Here is a 19,946-nt window from a genome sequence, read left to right as displayed (position 1 = left end):
ATCTGCAAATTGGGTTGGACTGAACATTTGAGTTTAATGGAGATTATCTCTATTTTTATTAGGAGTGAGTCTGAGAGGTTCGCTGATAAAATGGAGAACAGCAGCTCACTTCTGAGAACTAACCACAGCCCACAATCAAGCCTGATAAGAAATCAGAAAAGAATTAACTAACTTTGAGCAAACGTGTCATAAGTTCATAAGGTAGAGATGAAGCTACCAGCAGAAAGTGGACAAAATGCATGTGTGGGAAACAAATTGACTCCAGCTTCAAAATCTAAGGAGAGATATATGTCAAAATCAGTAAATGGAGAGAGAGAGCTGTACACCATGAGCAGAAAGCCAAGAGAATAAATGATAAAATTAAACATCCATTAGGCAAGTGGAGGAAATGATCAAAATAACCGCCAAAGAACAGTAAAGTCTAAATCTGTCTTTTTTTTTTCTTCCGGTGATATGTTGACATTATTGAAACCTTGCATCAGTATTTTCTAAAACTAGATCTCTTGGGTTAGACAGTAAAGAATTATGGCAGTTGGTCTTCCAAAGAGAGGTGCCATTGTCTGAGAGAGGAATTCAGTATGCCAAGAAAAGAAATGGAAATGCTGGGGTATGATGTAAGAAAACTACCAGAGAGTTCTAGTAATGCAAATGTGAGCACTTACTATTTCAAAGCCTCTAGTTCTTAGTATGTAAAAATGAAATAATAGTTCAAAGCACTATTTTGAGAAATAAAGAGATAATTGGCAAAAGGCCTCAAAAATAATGATGGCTTAATAAACTGTTGCTATTAATTTGTTCCAAGCATGCTTTCCTAAGCTTTCCTATATGGTTAGAGGCATATGGTTTAAATAAGGAACATTATAACAAAATACCGTACAGGAGTAAAAGGATCTCAAAGCCTGTCAAGAAGAAATTAAGAAGTTGAAGAATTTGCCCAGCATTGCTTAGCTAGTAGAACTGGCCGAAAACCAGGCCAGTTTCATTCCAAAGCTCCTGCTTTTTCCTCTGTTCCATTCTGCTCTATGAATGAGCTGATCTGTAAGCAAAGGAAAGGTGATAATTACATTTATAATTTGCTTTGCTTTTCAAGTTTCAGGTTTAAGCCGTAGTACCTCTGTCCTAGTAGGTGTACACTGTTGCAGAGCCAGAATGTAGCTTAAATACTTGGGTCCTTCCCTCTCTTTCTGCACTGGTCAGAGGCATGAGATGTATATGGTATAGAGCCCAGCATACTCTCACCATGAATCCATGACCCGGGGCTACTGCTAGTCCCTGGTCCCAACTCCAGCCTGACCCCAGCCCCCAGCTTAGCCTAATTTGAACCTCTTCCCTGTAGTGAGGACACTTTGCACGATACTTTGGGATCCAAATGCAGGTAGTAAAATTACTATTTCAAAGCCAGGTGGGGAAACACCTGAGCAGATATTGGACTTGCTGAAAAGGAGGTTTTTTTTGGACTTTTCTTCCCCAAATTGTGGGAATGATATGTGGGAGGAGAAAATATTCAAGTAAATATGGTATGGTGGAGAGCGTCTGTAATATGAGCCTGGTGTCTCAAGGGAAAGGTCTTACTTTTATGGCCCCTAGGCAAGAATTAACCCATCATTTTTCTTCCACATTTCTGCCTCCCAGACTTGGCTGGAATCCTGGACAGAGGACGCTTTTAACCCCTCCACCTCCTCCTCTGCCCCTTGCCCGGGGCTTGCGTGTTGCTGTGATAGGGGAGCCTCCCTTCCCCGCGTCTGTCCCTATGTAGGACCGTAGGAGGCCAGCTCTAGTGACTAGATAGGTAAGGACCAAGTGTGCGTTCCAACATTTGAACTAATCCAGCCAGTGTCAATAAGCAGAAGCGTAAAGTTCCCCGGATGTGGCCCAAGTCAGTTTACTTAGTCTAGGGGTGTGAATTAAAGCCCGGGGTTTAATGACTAATTAAAGTCGCTCAAAGCCCCTGAGCTGTGTGTGCAGGGTCACACATGAGAGCTGGGATCCGAGGGCAGTGGAGATTCGCCTGAGCTGCACATGTGGCCAGTGGAAATGAATTCTCAATTCCGCTCCGCAGCACGTGACTTCCTATTTCTGTAAGGTACTTCCAAGGGACTTCCTCTGTAAGATCAGCCAGAGTCCCAGAAGATTTCATTCAGCGCCGGCGCTGAGTTTCCTTCCAACCCGGGACAAAAGTTTTCCCTGAGATACGATGTTAGTTTCTCTTCTTTCTCTTTCCTTTGTCATTGCCAGCATGCAAGGATCTTGTGGCTCCTGTGCGTGATCGCAAGCTGAATACACTGGTGCAGATCTCAGTAATCCACCCAGCGGAGCAGGGTCTGACAAGATACTCCAGCACGGAAATTGTGGAGGTGAGCGTGCTGTGTGCCTGATTTACTCTCGCTCTCTCTCAGTCTCTCTGGATTTGAGCAAACAGCTGAAATACTTTAGATTTTGGCCTGCAGCTATGCTAGGTTGCAGTCCCCCGTCATTTAGGAAAGCATACCTGAGGTTACTAAGCATGCATTTGTAACTTACCAGAATAAACACATGGGGAAAGAACTTGCCTTTTTTATGAAAGACCTATTTTTCTTTAGTAAGTAGAAGGAAAATCCCCACTCTGTATCTTTGAATAGAGTACTAAATGGGGGGGGGGAAATATATATATATAGAAATTTTAAATTAAATGGAATGAATATTTCTTTGAGGGGCAAAAAAGAAAGTTGTAAACTACCTAGAGGCGTTTTAAACCCAAGTGTTTATGCCCTTTTCATTTTTTTCCTGTATTCTTTAGATTGTCTGTGGAAGCTTCATATTCTCTGCCTTTCGTGCACGTCAGAAGCTTCATATTCTCTGCCTTTCGTGTGTGTCTTTTTAAAGTATGATGTTTTTCAAAGAAAGGTGGATAATTAACTTGAGACACTGTAATGTTTCTAGGCAAAAGGTGTAAATATTATTCATCCGTTGAGAGATTTCCTATTTACATTTATTGTTGCTAATATAACACTCAAAATGTGTTGGGAGGAAACTTGTTATTGTGTTGGACCAGATTCAAAAGAGGAAGTGTTTCCCTTTTGATTATTTTGTTCTCATCACATATTTCACAGCCTTAGTGAATGAGTGATACTTATTCTCTGGGACTAAAGAAAATGTTCTCTACACTCCTTAAGCTTTGCTTTTCTTCGACTTGGGAGCCCTTTCTGTTTTGAACGAGGAGTTTCTCTGCAAGAGTCTAAGCTGCCTACTCCAGACCTGGCTTGCTCAGTGCCATTTGTGGAATAAATGATTCAGACGAAACTCCATTCATTTCTCTAATGGGAATGACCCAGATCCTACACGTAGCCCCGACTCTGTCCTTGGGAAACTTTACGTTCCAATGCTGGTATCATTTGTAGTTAATGCTGTGGTTGAATAAACAAAAATAGTCTTATTCATTCAAGGAAAACTAAAATTGGAAAATTGTTCATTTATATGAAAACTATTTTCAAGCATTATTTCAACTTGATTATTTTAAAAATATTGTCAAAACTTAAAAGAAATTATTTATTTTGACACATTTATTTGAACATACATAGCTGTTGTTGACTGTTTCATTCACTGTGTGTTCCAGAGCATCTAACACTGTGCCAAACAAAAAGCAGTATTTGTTGAATAAAAGGAAGAAAGAATGAATGAATAAATTAATAACTTCAGCTTCCAGAAACTTCTCTAAACAACTGGCTTACAGAACTCTAGCAAACATCTCCATGATATTCAGTACTATGCATATTTAAATATAGATATAAAATTTAATGTTGGATGTCAGCTCTCTAAAAATGAATTCTGAGGCACGGAAAAACCCTGTGCACTGCATCCTGAGCTAGTAATTTCATAGCCCCGAATGCATCATATTTAGCTTCTTTCATTAGTTTTCAAATCAGTCTGAGAAAAAAAAATACAGCTGAACATCTAAAAACAAATGGACGCTATCAGAGCATGGCTTTCAATTGAATCATTACAGAAAGGAAATAAAGGGACAGCGTAAGATTGCCAAATGGTTCTTGATGAGAAAAGAGCTTCATTTTAATTTGATCAGTCGATATCTCAGGTTATTTGCATAAATCACAGGTTATGTCCATTACATGTATTCTAAATGGACTGACAACTGACGCTAAAGAAGGGTGCTGCGTATAATGAAAATAAATTGTTTTTCAAGATTCTTAGCAGCTCTGACAATGATGAAGGGCATTTACTATCAACAGCTCTATCAGTACTCTGGGGCCCTGGGCCGTGTTGTTCCCTGTGGCCATCATCTGGCAATTCAGATATCTCTTCTAATAGAACCACTTCCTAGAAAAACAGACCCAGACACTTTCTGCATTCTCATGTGTCACTGCATGCTGCTGACTGCTGCCTTATTGAATCAAAGTTGTCTGCTTGTGCTGTTACAGGGAACAAGAGACCCACTGTTCTTGACTGGTGTCACATTCCCATCTGAGTATCCCATCTATGAGGAGACCAAAATAAAACTAACAGTCTATGATGTCAAGGATAAGTCTTATGACACTGTAAGTACTTGTACTTATTTCTTTCTTTGGGAAAAGCAGTAGGCTTTTCCAATCCATTGGGTTTTTTATGTAACTGGCATTTTTTGAAGAGGGGCTTTGTACTGTGTTTATGGTTGTCTTATGTTTATAGTTTGCTGGGATTTCTTTCAAATTCATTTGGCTTAGTGCCATACTGGCAACTGGTTAGGAGCAAAAGCTTTCAGAACAGTTTTTCCTCTTTTTCAGGGAGGCTGGTTGGATATCTTGGTTTACATTTTTGTTGTTATGCTTTAGGAGTTGTTGAAGGAGCAGCACCGTGAGCAGAAAGCAAGTGGAAGAGCTTAAATAATGTTTCAAAACTTTCTAGATATTGACATTATTCTAAAATGGGATTGATAAAGTGTTCTGTTTTCACAATTTATTCCTTTATGTACTGAATAGGAGAAACTCCCTCTGTTCTTCTGATGTTGTCTGTGGGACCAAAGCAAACAGAGGAGGAAGTAACCGTCAGCGTGAGGCAGAAGCTTCCATTGGCCTAGTTACAGGAAGGTCATGTCAAGTCCTGATGGTCTTTTGTCCTAGGCTGTTCCTACTGGGTCTGACTTTTCCTCTGCTTGAATCAGTGGGTTCAAGTGAGACCGTTAGGTACCCAGGCACTGCCTCTGGAGCCCACTCTGAAAATCCCTGGACAGGAGAGAATGTTATTGATAGGTGTTGAGAAGAGGATGGTTTAGCCCTCTTCTTGAAATCTCTCCCATCAGCATGAACTTTTGTCTGTTTTCAAGGCTGGGTGAGCTGTGGGAGTATTGATGGTCCACAATGAAGTATAAGCCAGGAAACACTTTGAAGGCAGGTAGACCAGTAGGTTCTGGGAGAATTCTGCTTGAGGCCATGGGGTGCTGCCTGGCTTGGAGAGTCACACACACCTGGTTGAGGGGAAATGCACCTTTCAGCTCTGCCCTCACTAGGCATTTCTGTCTTGCTCATGAGTCTCTCTTTCCTTTTCATTCTTTACCCTGAAACATGTAACATAGGTAGATGGTAGGTATATGTAACAGAGAAAAAAATCTTCTGCATCGAAGGCATTCCTACTCAGCCCCAGAAAAGTTCATGTCTTCAAAACTGCAGAAGAAATGCCCAATGAAATGCACAGCACATATGTGGTATGGAAACAGTGATGGCGGTCAGGTAGAGCGGTTGAGAAGGCAGACTGTCTGGTTCCCGTTCCACTTTGAGACTCTGGGAGAATTGATCCTCATTTATATTTACCTGGTGGGGGCAAAGGGGGTGTTGTAAAGATTAAATAAACTAATATATGAAACATATTTAGAAGACTTAACAGCTACAGATTAATAAGTGCATGTTTATTATCGCTGTAGTTATTGTTTTGGCTACTGCCTTGTGGTCTTTCATAAATAGTAAAAATCAAAATGTGCTCAGTATACAAGTCATAATATTTTTTAGACTTATTTCTAGGTATATGGTTTTTTATGCTAGTATACAAGGTATTGTTTTAAAAGTACAGTTTTTAGTTTTTGTTTGCTAATAGGTAGAGATATAATCATTTCTTTTATTGACTTTGTAACCAAGGCTGCAGCCTTGCTAAATTCACATATTAGTTCTAAAGGATTTTTTTCATGGATTCCATAGAGTTTTGTAAAATACACAATTATGTTATCTGTGAATAATGAAATATTTATGTTTCCCTTTCCAATCATTGTGCATTTTATCTTTCCTTATTGCACTGGCTGGGTAGGACATTTAATACAGTATTGATAGAAGTGGTAACAGTGGAAATCCTGGTTTTGTTCCCAAACTTAAGGGGAAAGTGTTTATATATCACCATTAAGTATGATCTTAACTGTAAGTTTTTCATAGATGCCTTTTTATCAGATTGAGGAATTTCCCTTCTATCTATAATTTTCTGTATATTTTTGTTATCATGAATGGTGTTGGATTGAGTCAAACTATATTTTTCTGGTATGCGTTGAGATGCTGAAATGTTTTTCTTATATATTCTGTTAGTGTAATGAATTACTTTAGTTTTGTATGTTAAACCAACCTTAGATTCCTGGAGCAATTTTTTTTCTTTAATTCACTGCTCTTCCACGTCTTTGCCAAGCTTCAGCCTAGTATGTGGGGGAATCAACCTCTGCTCTTCAGCCCTCGCCTTAGAGAAAGCCCAGTGCACCTTAGCGGTAAATCTCATTGCTCTTTTGCCCCCCATCCTTCATTGGAATACCCTCCTGCATGATGTGACATCCCATGGGAAAAAGTAGGTGGATGGGTGAGACTCAGGCTGTGGCTAGGGCTCCTAGGGATTCAGATTTCTTGTGCCAGGTCACATGGGCTCATTATAGAAATTCATTACAAGTTCAGCTGGTTTCTATGGAAGATCCTCTACTTCCTGCTACTCAGCCAAGGATGACACCAGCCCTGGGCATTTCTTGCTCTACTAAGGGTCTGTCACCATCTGGATTTCATTTCCTTTTGGTTTATTTATACCCTCAGTTTTCTGATAGGTTTAACAAAAGGTATGATTTGGTGGCATATATGACCTCTTCTCAGTGTAACAATGGGAGTGACAGTCTCTTGCAACTTTTTTCATCTTAACCAGAAGCAGAAGTGCTACTTATTTAACATCTTCCCTTTAGCATTTATGCTGCTCTCTGTATATCTGCATTTCCATCTCTTCCTTTAATTTCCTCTTCTCTGTAGTTACATATCAAGTGCATTCCGTTCATACCCTGCTCTTTACATTGTTTTCCCTTTTCTCACGTATTCCAGTTCTTTCTTTGTGCCACTATTCTCTGCATGGGCACAGTACTTGCTCTATATCATCTGTTTAGAGATTTTTGTTTTTTGTTTTTGTTTGGATTCCCACAATAAAGAAAAGGATATTCATCAATACCTCCTCACTTTCCAGAAGAAAATGTTGTTTGCATGGAGAAAGACTGGCTCTTAGACAATAACGTAAGAAAATAAATTGACTCATGAAGCAAAACATGCTTCTTACAAATTTCTGGGGGCCATAGCAGAGTGGCTGCTTGACTGTGAGGTAGCCACATCCTTATTATATGGAGATTAGCAGAACTGTAGTTTCAGTGTTTTCACCCTTGACTGTCTTCAGATGTGTGAGTTATGGAAACATAGTTTGACCTAGCTTAAAAAAGAAAAAAAATAAATAAAACATTAACTAATAAAAGAAAAATTAATTTGTCTTTTTACAATTAAAGTAGAAATGGTTAGTTAAGGCCATTTCCCATTCTCTTTCCAAAACAGGGTAACTGTATGCATGTTCATCAAAAACATAGAGAAACTTAGTCTACCCTGTATTCCCTAATGGAATACTGAAATTGGTGGGGATTAGTGATCCTCGTAATATTTAAAGAGTTCTTGCAAGTTTAGAAGTAGGGTCAAAAAATTGAGCAAAGTATTTGACGAGCCAGTCCTCAGGAAAAAAAAAAAAATCAAATGACCAAGAAACATAAAAAGTGTCCTAACTGTATTTTCTTGGAAACACAAATTAAAAGAGCAATGTGATCATCAATTTTTGCTAATAAACTGGCAAAAAACTTGAAGACCATTGCTGGCAGGAATGTGGGAAAAGTGCCCTTTCATACAGTGCAGACTGAATGTAAAATTTCACAACTTAAAAAACAAAAAAATCTGCCAGCATCTAGTCAAATGAAAGGCAAGTGTACGTTTTGATTTAGCAATGTTACTGTTAGCTGTCAACCTCATAGATGTAAAGCCACCAGTACTTAAGGATATATGGAGAAGAATGTTTGAGCATTATTGTGAAAAATTAGAGGGAAAGTGTGAATAAATTCTGGTGTATCCTAATTAGGGATATTATGAAGCCTTAGAAAAGAACTATTAACTGGAGCTCTAAAAGTAGACTTGGAAGAAGATCCACAAGGTATTGCATACTTAGGAAAAGCACAATACAGAAAATAATGTATAAGAGAATACTATTTTTTGAAAATGAATAATAAAAAATGCCTTTATATATGTATGTGTGTTGTGTTTATAGTTAAGCAATATATAATTGTAAATGACTGTTGAGTATGTAGAAAAATATAAGAGAATAAATGCAGTGAATGGAATGGGGGAGAAGAGGAATAGATAATGAAAGAAAAAGAAAGAAAGGAAACAGGAGAGCATGAAATAAAATAATAGTATGATCAAACAATCCTGCTAGTGGATTTTCTGAAAATAAAATAAAATAAATGTAACTTTAAAAGGTAAGTGTCATTTATATTACTTCCATGCAAAATACATTGTCCTCAGAGGAATGTCACTTTTGCATCCTCAAAATTCAAAGCAGGAGGGCTGTCAGTAGCCTGGATGGGAGGGAACTGCTACAAACAAGTGGCCACCTATAGGAATGCTGGCAGGTGCGGGGCAGTGCCTGGGGAGGTGGCAGACCTGAGGGACCTACCGTCGGGGGGATCATCTGTAGGGAATGCAGGCAGTAGCTGAAAACCTCACCAAGGCCAGTCAGAGCAGAAGAGGAAGAAGATGGTCATCATTTGCATTACTTGATGAAGCCCTGGGAACTCCCTGAAATAACTAGGGGAACTTGTAGGGGACTCAAGGATCTGAGATCACAAGTTGGAGCTCCGTCTTCCGGTGCTGTTGTAGTCAGTAAACTGGATAATGAATTCATGCTTCCAAGTAGATTTAGGATCATTTATTTATTTATTTATTTATTTTTAACCTGCTAACACCAATCAAATGATCTGATAACTGCCCACTGGGATTTGTGAGTCTAACTTGGACCCTGAACCGAGAGAGAGTTTATTTCTGCTTCCCCTTATGTCCCTCTGAGATATTGACCTCATTCTGATAGTTTTCAAGCATTTGCGAGTTGTTACCATTTTTCCAGTGGCTTAGGCTGTGAGTGCCTGGCTGGCCAGCTCTGTCTCATTCATGCAGCAGCCTTCTTGGCACAGCTGTGAGGGCAGGTGGAAGCTTAGGGAACATTCTATCTGATGGGGTGGATCCCTGAACAGCCCGACGTGGGCACAGAGAACATGTGTCTTGCATTGGCTTCCCGTTCCTGCTTGGTTTTGCAAAGCTGAAATGTGATATGTTGCCAAAACATTTCTTCTGATTAGAAAGGAGCAGAAACTAGTGATTTAAAAGGTCAGTGTGCTATACAGCTCCGAATAGCTTTTAATTACCTTAAGTTTATATATGCAGCACAGTGGGAACAAAGGGAGATTCTAAAGAAAACTAGGCTTTCTTTAGAGTCATTTGAATGGAACAATAATTACAGCTAGGTTCCAGCTGGTATTTAAGTTCACCTGAAAAGTATTTTTAAACATACGGGGAAAAGTCATGTGCATCTACCAAGGCAGAAGGTGAGGCCACATTCTGAACAAAGTTGAGGGACATCTGGTTCCACATCACAAAGATTTTCTTCTCAAGTTGCTATGAGCCGGGTTACTCAGGTTTCATGGCAGTAAGTCAAGCTATCTTTTAAGATGTGCCCCTTGAGGATGGAGCTAAATGCTGAGGGGGCCGATGTCCTAAGGAATTCAGTGTGTGAGTTCACAGAGATACTGGTCTTTCAGACAAACCTGGGTAATAGTTTTTAACCAGGAGAGAGAGAGAGCTGTGCTTGGAAGACACTATCAAGATTTGTTTAATCAGAAGGGGTCTCTAAGGATATTTAAACTTTTAAATAATATACTGATAATTTTTTAAACTGCTGTTTTGTTTGTTTTGAAAAGGGCACTGATAGTCACCTTAGCATGTTGGAATGTGGGAAAGCAGTTTCCCAAGAAAATCTTAATTGGATAGGATTTAAGTGTAAACAAGAGCTCACCCACCTTCCCCCCGCCTGCCCACACTCAGGGAATTTGGAGCATGTGTTATGGCTACAACATTTGCTTTTCATTCCTAAGTTTAAATTGAGGCACAGTGAAATGTGCATAGCAGCTTGCTGTGGCCTCCAAGCAACAAAGAAACTGAGGGCTCATATCAGAAACTCTGGACGCGTGCTTGTGTCTTCATACCTACATGTATAACAGTTTTAAATATGAGTATGTACACGGAGTAGAATTCACAAATTTGTATTTATGTACATTAGGTAAGGCTTTAAAGCTGAAATTCCAGGATCAAGTTCATTTGTTGCCATGCAAGGCCAAAAATATGCTTAGGGCAATGTTAATATTCAGAGAAATGTTCTTCTGTTTGTAAAGAGAACCTTTTCAGTTAGTGTAGGCTTAAAGGCAGAAGGATGTCTTTCAAATTCTGTTTTATTGCCTTCCCCATTCTGCTTTCCCCAGCACACACACATAATAGTTGCTTCCCCTTGGTATTAGCGTCTTCGACTTTGAACTTGCAATCTAAACAAGTATCTGAAAAAAGACAATACCAAACTGGAGATGAATTATTGAATTGTTATAAGAAACCATAAGAGGCATTTGAAAACCACACCAGTGGGTGCAAGAGCAAGGTTTCTGAATGCCATTATGGGAAAATCAGGTTCACACAGTGTTGGAAACAAGCAAAGCAGGGACGTTTTCAAACTTGGGATCAAGGATACAATTCTCTGTCCCCTCAAGGATCCTTTCCCAGTCGTGATGCCACATTGAGAATAAAGAACATCAAGTTTAGAATCAGAAGCTCTAATCTAAAATCAGCTACTTAGTTGTGTGGCTTTAGACAAGTTACCTTTTTCGGGTCTCAGTTTCCCCAGCTCTGAAATGGAAACCATAATACTTGCTCTGTCTACTGCTGAAAGGAAAAGAGGCTAACACATGTAAAAGTGCTTTGAAAACTAAAAATACAGTAGAAATGCACATCTCATCATTGTTTACTGCAGATATTATTCTTGTACTGAGGGCATTCTTTCCCGAGTGACACTAGTGTATTTCCAAGAGAAGGGTTAGTGGTTTCCTGGTATCAGACTCCTCAAGGTTGACCATGTTTCCAGTGAATTGATCAGTCTGGATATCTTGTCAGTGTTCTCGTGAGATGATTTGTGGCTGGGTGCTGAGCCTATGCTGGTACACCAGAGCTGTTTCAGTTTGAAACAAGTGACTAGCAATGAATAAGAATCAACTTTCTCTGTTCTTATTTTAATATTTCATTAACCTGATACTCTGTATTCTGATACTCCAATATTCATTTCCTGAGTATTTCTTTACAAAAAGGGAGAAAAACAGCAAAAGATAATGCAAGGCATGTCCACATTTTTCATTATAAGAGTCATTTTGATACCTGACTCTCATCTTCTGACTTGGGTTACAAGGGACATTGTGTCTATGGGTCTATCTTCTGAAACCACACATGAGAAAGAATGAGAGAAAAAAAAAACCCTCTTCTTTACGATTCACTTTTCAAATCATACTTATACAGATGGGCTGACCAGTGAATCACCCTGTACCTCTTTTTCACACTTCCAACTCTGAGTCATCATCTAGTTTGATTTTTTTTTTTTTTTTTTTTTTTTTTTTTTTTTTTTTGCGGTACACGGGCCTCTCACTGTTGTGGCCTCTCCTGTTGCGGAGCACAGGCTCCGGACGCGCAGGCTCAACGGCCATGTCTCACGAGCCCAGCCGCTCCGTGGCATGTGGGATCTTCCCGGACCGGGGCACAAACCTGTGTCCCCTGCATCGGCAGGCGGACTCTCAACAACTGCGCCACCAGAGAAGCCCCCAGTTTGAGTTTTGAGGCATCGTTCTAACTGCCCCAAATGAAATGCTTTTATAAGATTCTTTGACCTTGGATATAGCAGAAAGTAAAAGTGGAGAATAAAGAATTCTTTTCTACCTTCATTACAATCTTGCTTGCTTTCTTAAAACATTTGTTAGATGGAAGCAGAATGTTTCTTCTCTAGTCTGACCTCATGAAATTCATGAATGCTTAACTAGATGAGACTGTTTGAAGGAACTTCTGAGACCAAAGCCACCTAAAAGTTATGAAAAAAAACTTCTTTTTGTTTGTTTTTCTTCTGCAAGGCAAATGGCTTAAGCATTTAGACTCTCAGAAACACCAAAGATAAAATAGAAGAAAAGGCTTGAGTTATTAATTAATTAAACATCAGACCAGAGTACAAGTGGTATTTTTAGATGGCAGATTAAAGGATAGGATTAACTTACCCTATAGCTATACGTATTACTTCACCTTTTACAGCAGTGCTAATTTTATTTGGGACATCACAGAAAATAAAGAACAAATAAATTACATAAAACTTCAATAATTACAAAGAATTTGTACATGTAGTATTACAGTTGAACCTCATAGAGACCCTGTTGAGTCAGGGAGCTAGGAAGTAAATTTAAATAATTTGTTCAAGGTCGTATTGAAATGTCAACCAGAATCTGAATCTTCTGTTATTGAATCTATTGGAGTGTGGGAGGTTTTTCAGGAACAGTGAGTTTCCTAACTCTATTAATAATTTGAAGTTGATGATGACTTTCAGTCAAGCTGCTGCTGAAGGGGACCACCCTTGTAAATGTGGTTAAGAATTTCCTCTTTAAATTGACCTCCAGGAAAGGGAAGAGGCTTCTGAAGGCTCTATCAATATCTTGAGTAACTGCCTTAGATAACGCATCTTTCTCTTGGGTCAGCGTATCTGCCTTCAGGTGCTGAAATGCCCTGATGACCTTTCCATTGTTCATTTCAATTTGATTATGCCTACCTTGGGTTCCCATGTAGCAGCTATAGCTACGTTAGTGTTATTTGGTGCCTGTCTCAGGTTAGCTGAGTTACAGCTTGTAAGACTTCAGTGTCGGCAAACAGACATCCTGGAGGAGCTAAGCCACGTTGCCAAGTGATCATGAGATCTTATTCTAGGATGCTGACAATGTCATGATAAAAATAGTCAAATGAGGAAAAAAGCTGTATATCTTAGTGCTGTTTCCTCCAGTTGGAAGTTCCTAGAGATTATTTGCTCTGCCCTGTTTAGTCATGTCACAATTTATTAATTCACTTAAGTATTTTTATACTTATTCTGTGAAATAAGAAATATTAATATTGGCTATATTAAGAAAACACAAAGATATGACAAATGCACAGGCTTCTTTATATTAATTTGATTTTTGCTACCATAAGATTGACATACAGATGAGATATCCATGTAGAAATATCTAAGCAATCATTTGTAAATAGATGCATGGAATTAGGGGAAAGTGACAAGATTTATATTGTCTGGAAGCACATAACAGTCACTTAAAATTTATTTTGTATTTTTTCTCGCACAGCAAAGGGGAAAGGGGAGTATTATCTCATTCTGTTCTGTTTCCTCAGGAAAGCAAACTTGTCCCAGACTCTTTCTTGCATTTCATTGGCTAGAATTGTGTCCCATACTCACCAGTAATAGCAAGGGAAGTTGAGAAAACAAGTATCTGTTCTTTCAAACTTTCTTTGTTGGAATTTGTAAAAAAAGAAGCAAGTTGGAAATGACTTTTTAAATTATGAAGTAACCATAGTATTTGGAATAAAGATTTAGAAGGCACCTTTATAGACGTGATTTTTGAAAATCAGAGAATCAGGAAAGAGAAATAGGAGAAAGTGATCAAAGTGAGAACCTTGGGAAATAGTGACTATGGAGAATGAGAGAACCAGGTTTTCAGTAAAAAGATAAGGAGCAACCTCACAGCCATTAGGATGGCTATTGTCAAAACACCAGGAAATAACAAGTTCTATTCCTCCATGGCTAGGGTGTGGAGGGACTGGAACCTTTGTGCACCATCAGTAGAAATGCAAAATGGTGAAACTACTACTGAAAACAGTATGGAGGTTCCTCAAAAAATTAAAAACAGAGTTGCCATGCCATCCAGCAATCCCACTTCTGGGTGTATATCCAAAAAGTTGAAATCAGGATCTCAGAGATACTTGTACAGCCATGTTCACAGCAGCACTATTCACAGTAGCCAAGAGGTGAAAGCAACCCAAATGTCTATCAATGGTTGAGTAGATTTAAAAAAAAAAATGTGGTATATACATACAACACAATATTATTCAGCCTTGAAAAAAGAAGGAAATCCTGTCATATGCCACAACCAGATGGATCTTGTTGACATTGTTCTGTGTGAAATAAGCTGATTACAAAAAGACAAATACTGTATGACATCATATATATGAGGTATCTAAAGTAGTTAAATTCATAGAAACAGAAAGTAGAAAGTTGATTACCAAGGGCTGGGGAGAGAGGGAAAGGGAAGTTGTTATTTAATGAGTTTCAGTTTTGCAAGATGAAAGTTTTGGAGATCTGTTTTACAACAATATGAATATACTTAACACTACTGAACTGTCTACTTACAAATAGTTAAGATGATAAATTACAGGTTATATATAGTTTTTCCCCACAGTTTAAAAAAAAAAACAAACCTGCTTCAGCTTTCTACTTTGGTCAGTTTGGGCTGGGGCCCAAAAAGTTGAGTTTCTAACAAGTTCCCAGGTACTGCTGCTACTGCTGATCCACTGGTCATACTTTGGGAATCACTGCTCTGATGTAAGACTTATCACTCAATCCCATAATCCTCTGTTTATAGTCTAGCTCTCCTTCAGACTGAACTCTTAGAACAGGTACCATTTAGGTTGTCTTACATCCTCAGGTTCTAACCCACTATTTGTTCCTGAATAAATTGGTGTTGAATAAAAAAAGATAGGGAAAAAAAGACTTAAAAAACAGTAAGAAAAAAGAAATGAAGAGAACCAGATTGTGCAGTGCCTTAGAAACCAAATTAGGGGAAAATTTTAAGATAGAGATGAAGGTTAGTGTTGCCTAGTGCTACAGAGATACCAAGGAAGGTGAAAAAAGATGACTGGATTTAGTGATTAGGAGGTCAGTAGCCTTTCAGAAAACAGTTAGAATCCAAGGGATCAAGGAACAAGTGAGGTGCTAAGATTGTAAATACTGGGTAGCAAAAAGGAGACAGAAGAAGGAAATGTGAGTGAACTCACAGAAAGCTTTTAGTTTAGGGTAAGTTTGAACACATATGTAGAGAAGAACTAGACCACCTAAGCAAACTTCAGGAGTCCCCAGAGATTCTGGAGTAGTCGGAATTAGGGGTTCCAGAATAGGGAGCTGGAAATTTCTTGATAATTAGTCTTGCCTTTACTCGAAATTCCTGATTTATTCTTATTATTTTTAATTTCTTCTGCAGCAGTATTTATGTTACAGTCTCTTCCTTGGGTCAGTTTACCAAATGGGAAACAATGAAATACTTGGCTTGAACCTATTTCATTTGGGTAACAAGAGGAACTGACAAGTATTTTTATTATGTGTTTGGAGATTCTGATGGGAAAGAAATCATGTTATGTGAAGGTCACCAGTAACATGACTTCCTTAAGGAACATAAGATGAGTGTTGCCTAATCATTTCTCAATAAAAATTTATTTTAACTAGTTTGAAAAGCCCCAGGAATCCAAAGTATTTATGATAAAAGAAACTCATGTGGAAGAATGAGAGAAAGAATATATATGAAATTACATTCAGTTATGGCTTATATATTCTTTTCCCATAGCATCTCAACAATAGTGCAAGACGGAAAGCCCTCCTCTCTTTTGGGGGAGATCCTTCTTTTTTCTACATCTTCCAAAACGTTTACCCAAATGGGTTTTGCTAAGAAATCTGGATCATTGGGGAAAAAATTATAAGGAGAATGTTAGCATGAAAAATGCATCTTTGTTTGGAACTATAGTCTCTGAGATTATGTCTTAGGTTGTGAGCTGTGCTCATCTGAACCAGGGTTTATTTCCAGGTTCTGACATTAATTCTGTAAGTGGGGGCCAGTTACTTAATCTTTCTGGCCCTCAGTTCATTCAGCAATGAAACGATAATAGGAGTAAATATTACACAGGGTGGTTATAAGGACAGAATGAAATGATTGGTGTAAATCTTCTCGTATAGCAACTGGCATGTAGTGGCTGCTCAGTGCAGGCTAGCTGCTACTGCTGGGGTTCTTAATATGATGATGATGATGATGATGATGATGATGATGATGATGATGATATTTATATTTTAGCACCACAATTAACTTTGGAAAAAGTTTTGTGTATTTTTTTTGTTTGCTTTAACAATAATTGCAGAAAGACTCTCAACTGGGAATGTGATAAAACCTAGTATTTCCTAAATGGCTGTTTACTTTCCATATTTAAAGGAGTGTGAGTGAACATACAGAAAGATCTCATTATATTTTGAATGTACGATCATCATTATCCTTATCCTAATAACAACAATACCTTTATAGCACTATTCTGTATCATGCACTGTTCTCTAGGCTTTCCCTATTTGCTCATTTAAGTTTCACAAACTACTAAGAGATAGATACTATTAGTATGACCTCCATTTTCCAGAAGAAGAAATTGAGACACAGGTACAAAGCCCTTAAGTAGAAGTGTTCAGATATAAACCAAGACATTTAGCTCCAGAGTCTGTGCTCTAATTAATCACTACATTTTAAATGACGATAAGTAACATGGTAAATAATACTTATTGTCTGGATATCTATTATATTTTACCATGAGAGTGTTTTTAGTTGTATAGTTTAGGTCTCAAAGGGAGAAATTCTAGCAATTTCACTAAAATATATTTTTCTCTAAGTGTTCAAGATTTCTGATCTTAGAATTTCAGCACCTTAAAAGGTCAAATGTTGTTACTCTATTCATCTTCTCAAACACTTTCTGCTTTATGAAAGGGCACCCATCTATTCAATATAGATGCAAAAGTAGAATTTATGACACATACAGGTCTTGGATCGTCAATCAGAGTTCTTTCCACTATGCGGCATTACGTGGAGTCAAGTCAGATTCTCAAAATAGTAATTGTGAGAGCCTGTAGCTACTTGAGACCGATCTCTGTTCTAGCAAAGAAAAGAAATGATTCTGTTTAAAACCCTCTATATTTTAAGTCCAGGAGAGAAGTGCACTGTATGCCCTTGTATTTATTTATTTACTTGTAGGCAGATACAGAGGGTAAGTCGTTGGTATCAGGGCTGAGACTGAGGTAAAATCTACTTAAGCCATCACGTGAGATACTATCTGTGGTGATTCCAAGACAGCAGCAGTAAAGATGCTCAGGTATTCACTTCCAATACGAGAAGACAGCTAAAATGCCTTCCCAGAGAGGAAGCACTTTTGCTGAAGTTAGGGATGGGAAGGATGTCATCAACCTTACTTATTTGTTTCTGAGAATGTGTCAAGCTGCTTGGTCAGAGGTACACTTCCCTACCAACTGTCAGAAGCCAGACTGGAAACAAAGTAAGGACTTGTGAAGGGAAAACTGCCCATCATTGAAAGGCCTGCCAAGCCTCTCTGCCCTTTTCCATTGGAGAACCAAATCCAAGTGATATTTGCTGCTTGTTTGTTTGTTTGTTTGTTTTTAATTTTTACTTTTCTTCAGTGTAGAGCATGTGTTATGTAAATATAAGGCTTGAGTATCCAGTCAGAATCAGAACTACTGTAAATATAAGGCTTGGGTATCTAGTCAGAATCTGAACTACTTTTATCAAGGTGATTTATTTTTAAGGAAAATCTAAAAGAGATTTAGAACTCTACACAAACTCCATGGGGACTCATTGTGCAGAGGTTGGTGTGCTTCATGAGACTGGGTGATTTTTCAATGAACCATTGTCCCAGGCTGGTAATTGAATATTGTGAAGGCGTTTATTTATATCTAGAACATGGATATTGGGGAGGAACAGACTTGGGTTTGAATATTGGCTGTTTATGAAGACCTTGAGCATTTAACCCTGGGTGTTGAGTTTTCTCATTTCTAAAGGGAGGTATGAATAAGAATATGAATATAAGCTGTGATATTGTCTAGGTAGTCAATATGTTTATTTCTACTGGCATATCAATGTGTTCTGTCAGAAGTTTTGTAGGCATGTGGCCTAAGCCAGGCCAATGAGACATTAACTGATCTATCAGGATTTTGTTTTGCCTGGAAATTCTGGAGGAAGAAGCCCTTTTCTTAGGATATGAAATGAAGTTCTCAACAGTTTTGTTGTTTCTGTTTGAAAATCTGTTTGAGAACAAGAGGGAAAAATCAAAACCCCAAGAGTTCGGATGATATTAACACCAGGATTTAGGTGTGCCTGAACAAGAATCACCACTGTATATTTAGGGGAGTTGAAAAATTCCAACATCCCCTACTTTTCTTTCCCCTTCCTCCCTCCCTCCCTTCCTTCCTTCCTTCATTCCTTCCTTCCTTCCTGTTGGCACCTCCTCCTCTCTCACCATCACCTGTAAGAAACATCCAAGCTCCTTAACCTGGCATACACATCTCTTCTTGAAGTGACCCAGGCATATTATCTCAGCAAATGTCTTCTTTTATTCTTCTACACATACCTGGAGTCCTGTATTTCCCCCAAAGACTTATTTTTCTTGGGTTATTGGACATCCCATCATGTCTTTATTCCTTGGCAATTACTCTTTTCCCTTTCACCAATTCTCCTCTTATACTCACCTGCCTATTATGTCCTGTGCAGCTCCTTTGGAAAGCATTCCTTGATGTCTTTTTCCATTAATTTAGATCATTATTTTCTCTGAGCCCATAAGAGTTTGTACAAACATATGTTCGAGCAATCACTTGGGTGGTTTGAGCATTTTGTTTCTTTGAATGCCCAGAACATACACCTTTTGACTTACAGTAGTATCTTTCACCATTCTGTAGCCTCACTGTCTCTCAGATTATGTGGTTTAGGAACGAACAAATAAGTATGTACAAATAACTTTTTTTTCATAAATGGTTACGTGCTATACAGGCAGTAGTTATTATTATACAGAACATAAAGGAAAAATATATTATTACTAATATTACATGATTGAGGGAATAGGGATGCCATTGTCCAAAATTTTGAATATTGGAAAAGAAGGAAATTATTATTTGGCTTTGGAGACACTGAATTTAAGTTGATAATGGTACTACTGAAGGTACCAGATTTTAACTCAACGTGTGGAATAAGATACAGAGAAGAATCCACACTTGACACTAAACCATTTATTATTATTTGTGACTCTTATGTTACAGTGTTACTTGGAAGATATATGAGAAATTAGGTGTTTTAATTCCAGAAGCAGGGACAATGACCTTTGTTTTAATGGGTTATTTTGTATTTGTAAGTTCCAGGGAATTGTGTGCTAAAGAAAGTTCATTCCTCCATCTTTAATCTACTTGAATCAAGGTAGGAAAAGTTATGCAGTTATTAATCAGACAAAAACTATTGAACTCTCATTTCTGGATGGAGATGGAAATAGTTAGGAGGAAAAAAGGGTATAATGGAGTCAAATTAGACCTCCCTTCATGACTGTGTATACACATATATACATACATATGAATGAACTAATCTAAAATGTTAATCAATAAAAAGATATAGAGCATTCATCCTAGAGAAGTAAATTAGAAGCATTCCAAACGTAGATAATTCTATTTTTAATAAAAACACTGTATCCCTTCATGGGTTCTCATGTGAT

The 19,946-nt window shown here is 38.2% G+C and overlaps 1 protein-coding gene across 6 annotated transcripts in view; it reads left to right on the top strand.

Moving 5' to 3' along the window:
* Positions 1–19,946, top strand: part of INPP4B (inositol polyphosphate-4-phosphatase type II B) — a 353,637-nt gene that overhangs the window by 28,022 nt on the left and 305,669 nt on the right. For all 6 annotated transcript variants that reach the window (XM_060095092.1, XM_060095079.1, XM_060095076.1 and 3 more), the window contains exons 3-4: positions 2,236–2,354; positions 4,413–4,529. In XM_060095092.1, the coding sequence (XP_059951075.1) occupies positions 2,236–2,354; positions 4,413–4,529 (236 nt within the window). The remainder of the gene's footprint in view (positions 1–2,235; positions 2,355–4,412; positions 4,530–19,946) is intronic.

Source organism: Mesoplodon densirostris, chromosome 1, assembly GCF_025265405.1.
Source record: "Mesoplodon densirostris isolate mMesDen1 chromosome 1, mMesDen1 primary haplotype, whole genome shotgun sequence".
In the NCBI taxonomy this organism is placed as follows: Eukaryota; Metazoa; Chordata; class Mammalia; order Artiodactyla; family Ziphiidae; genus Mesoplodon; species Mesoplodon densirostris.
This window is presented reverse-complemented; position numbering and strand designations above follow the sequence as displayed.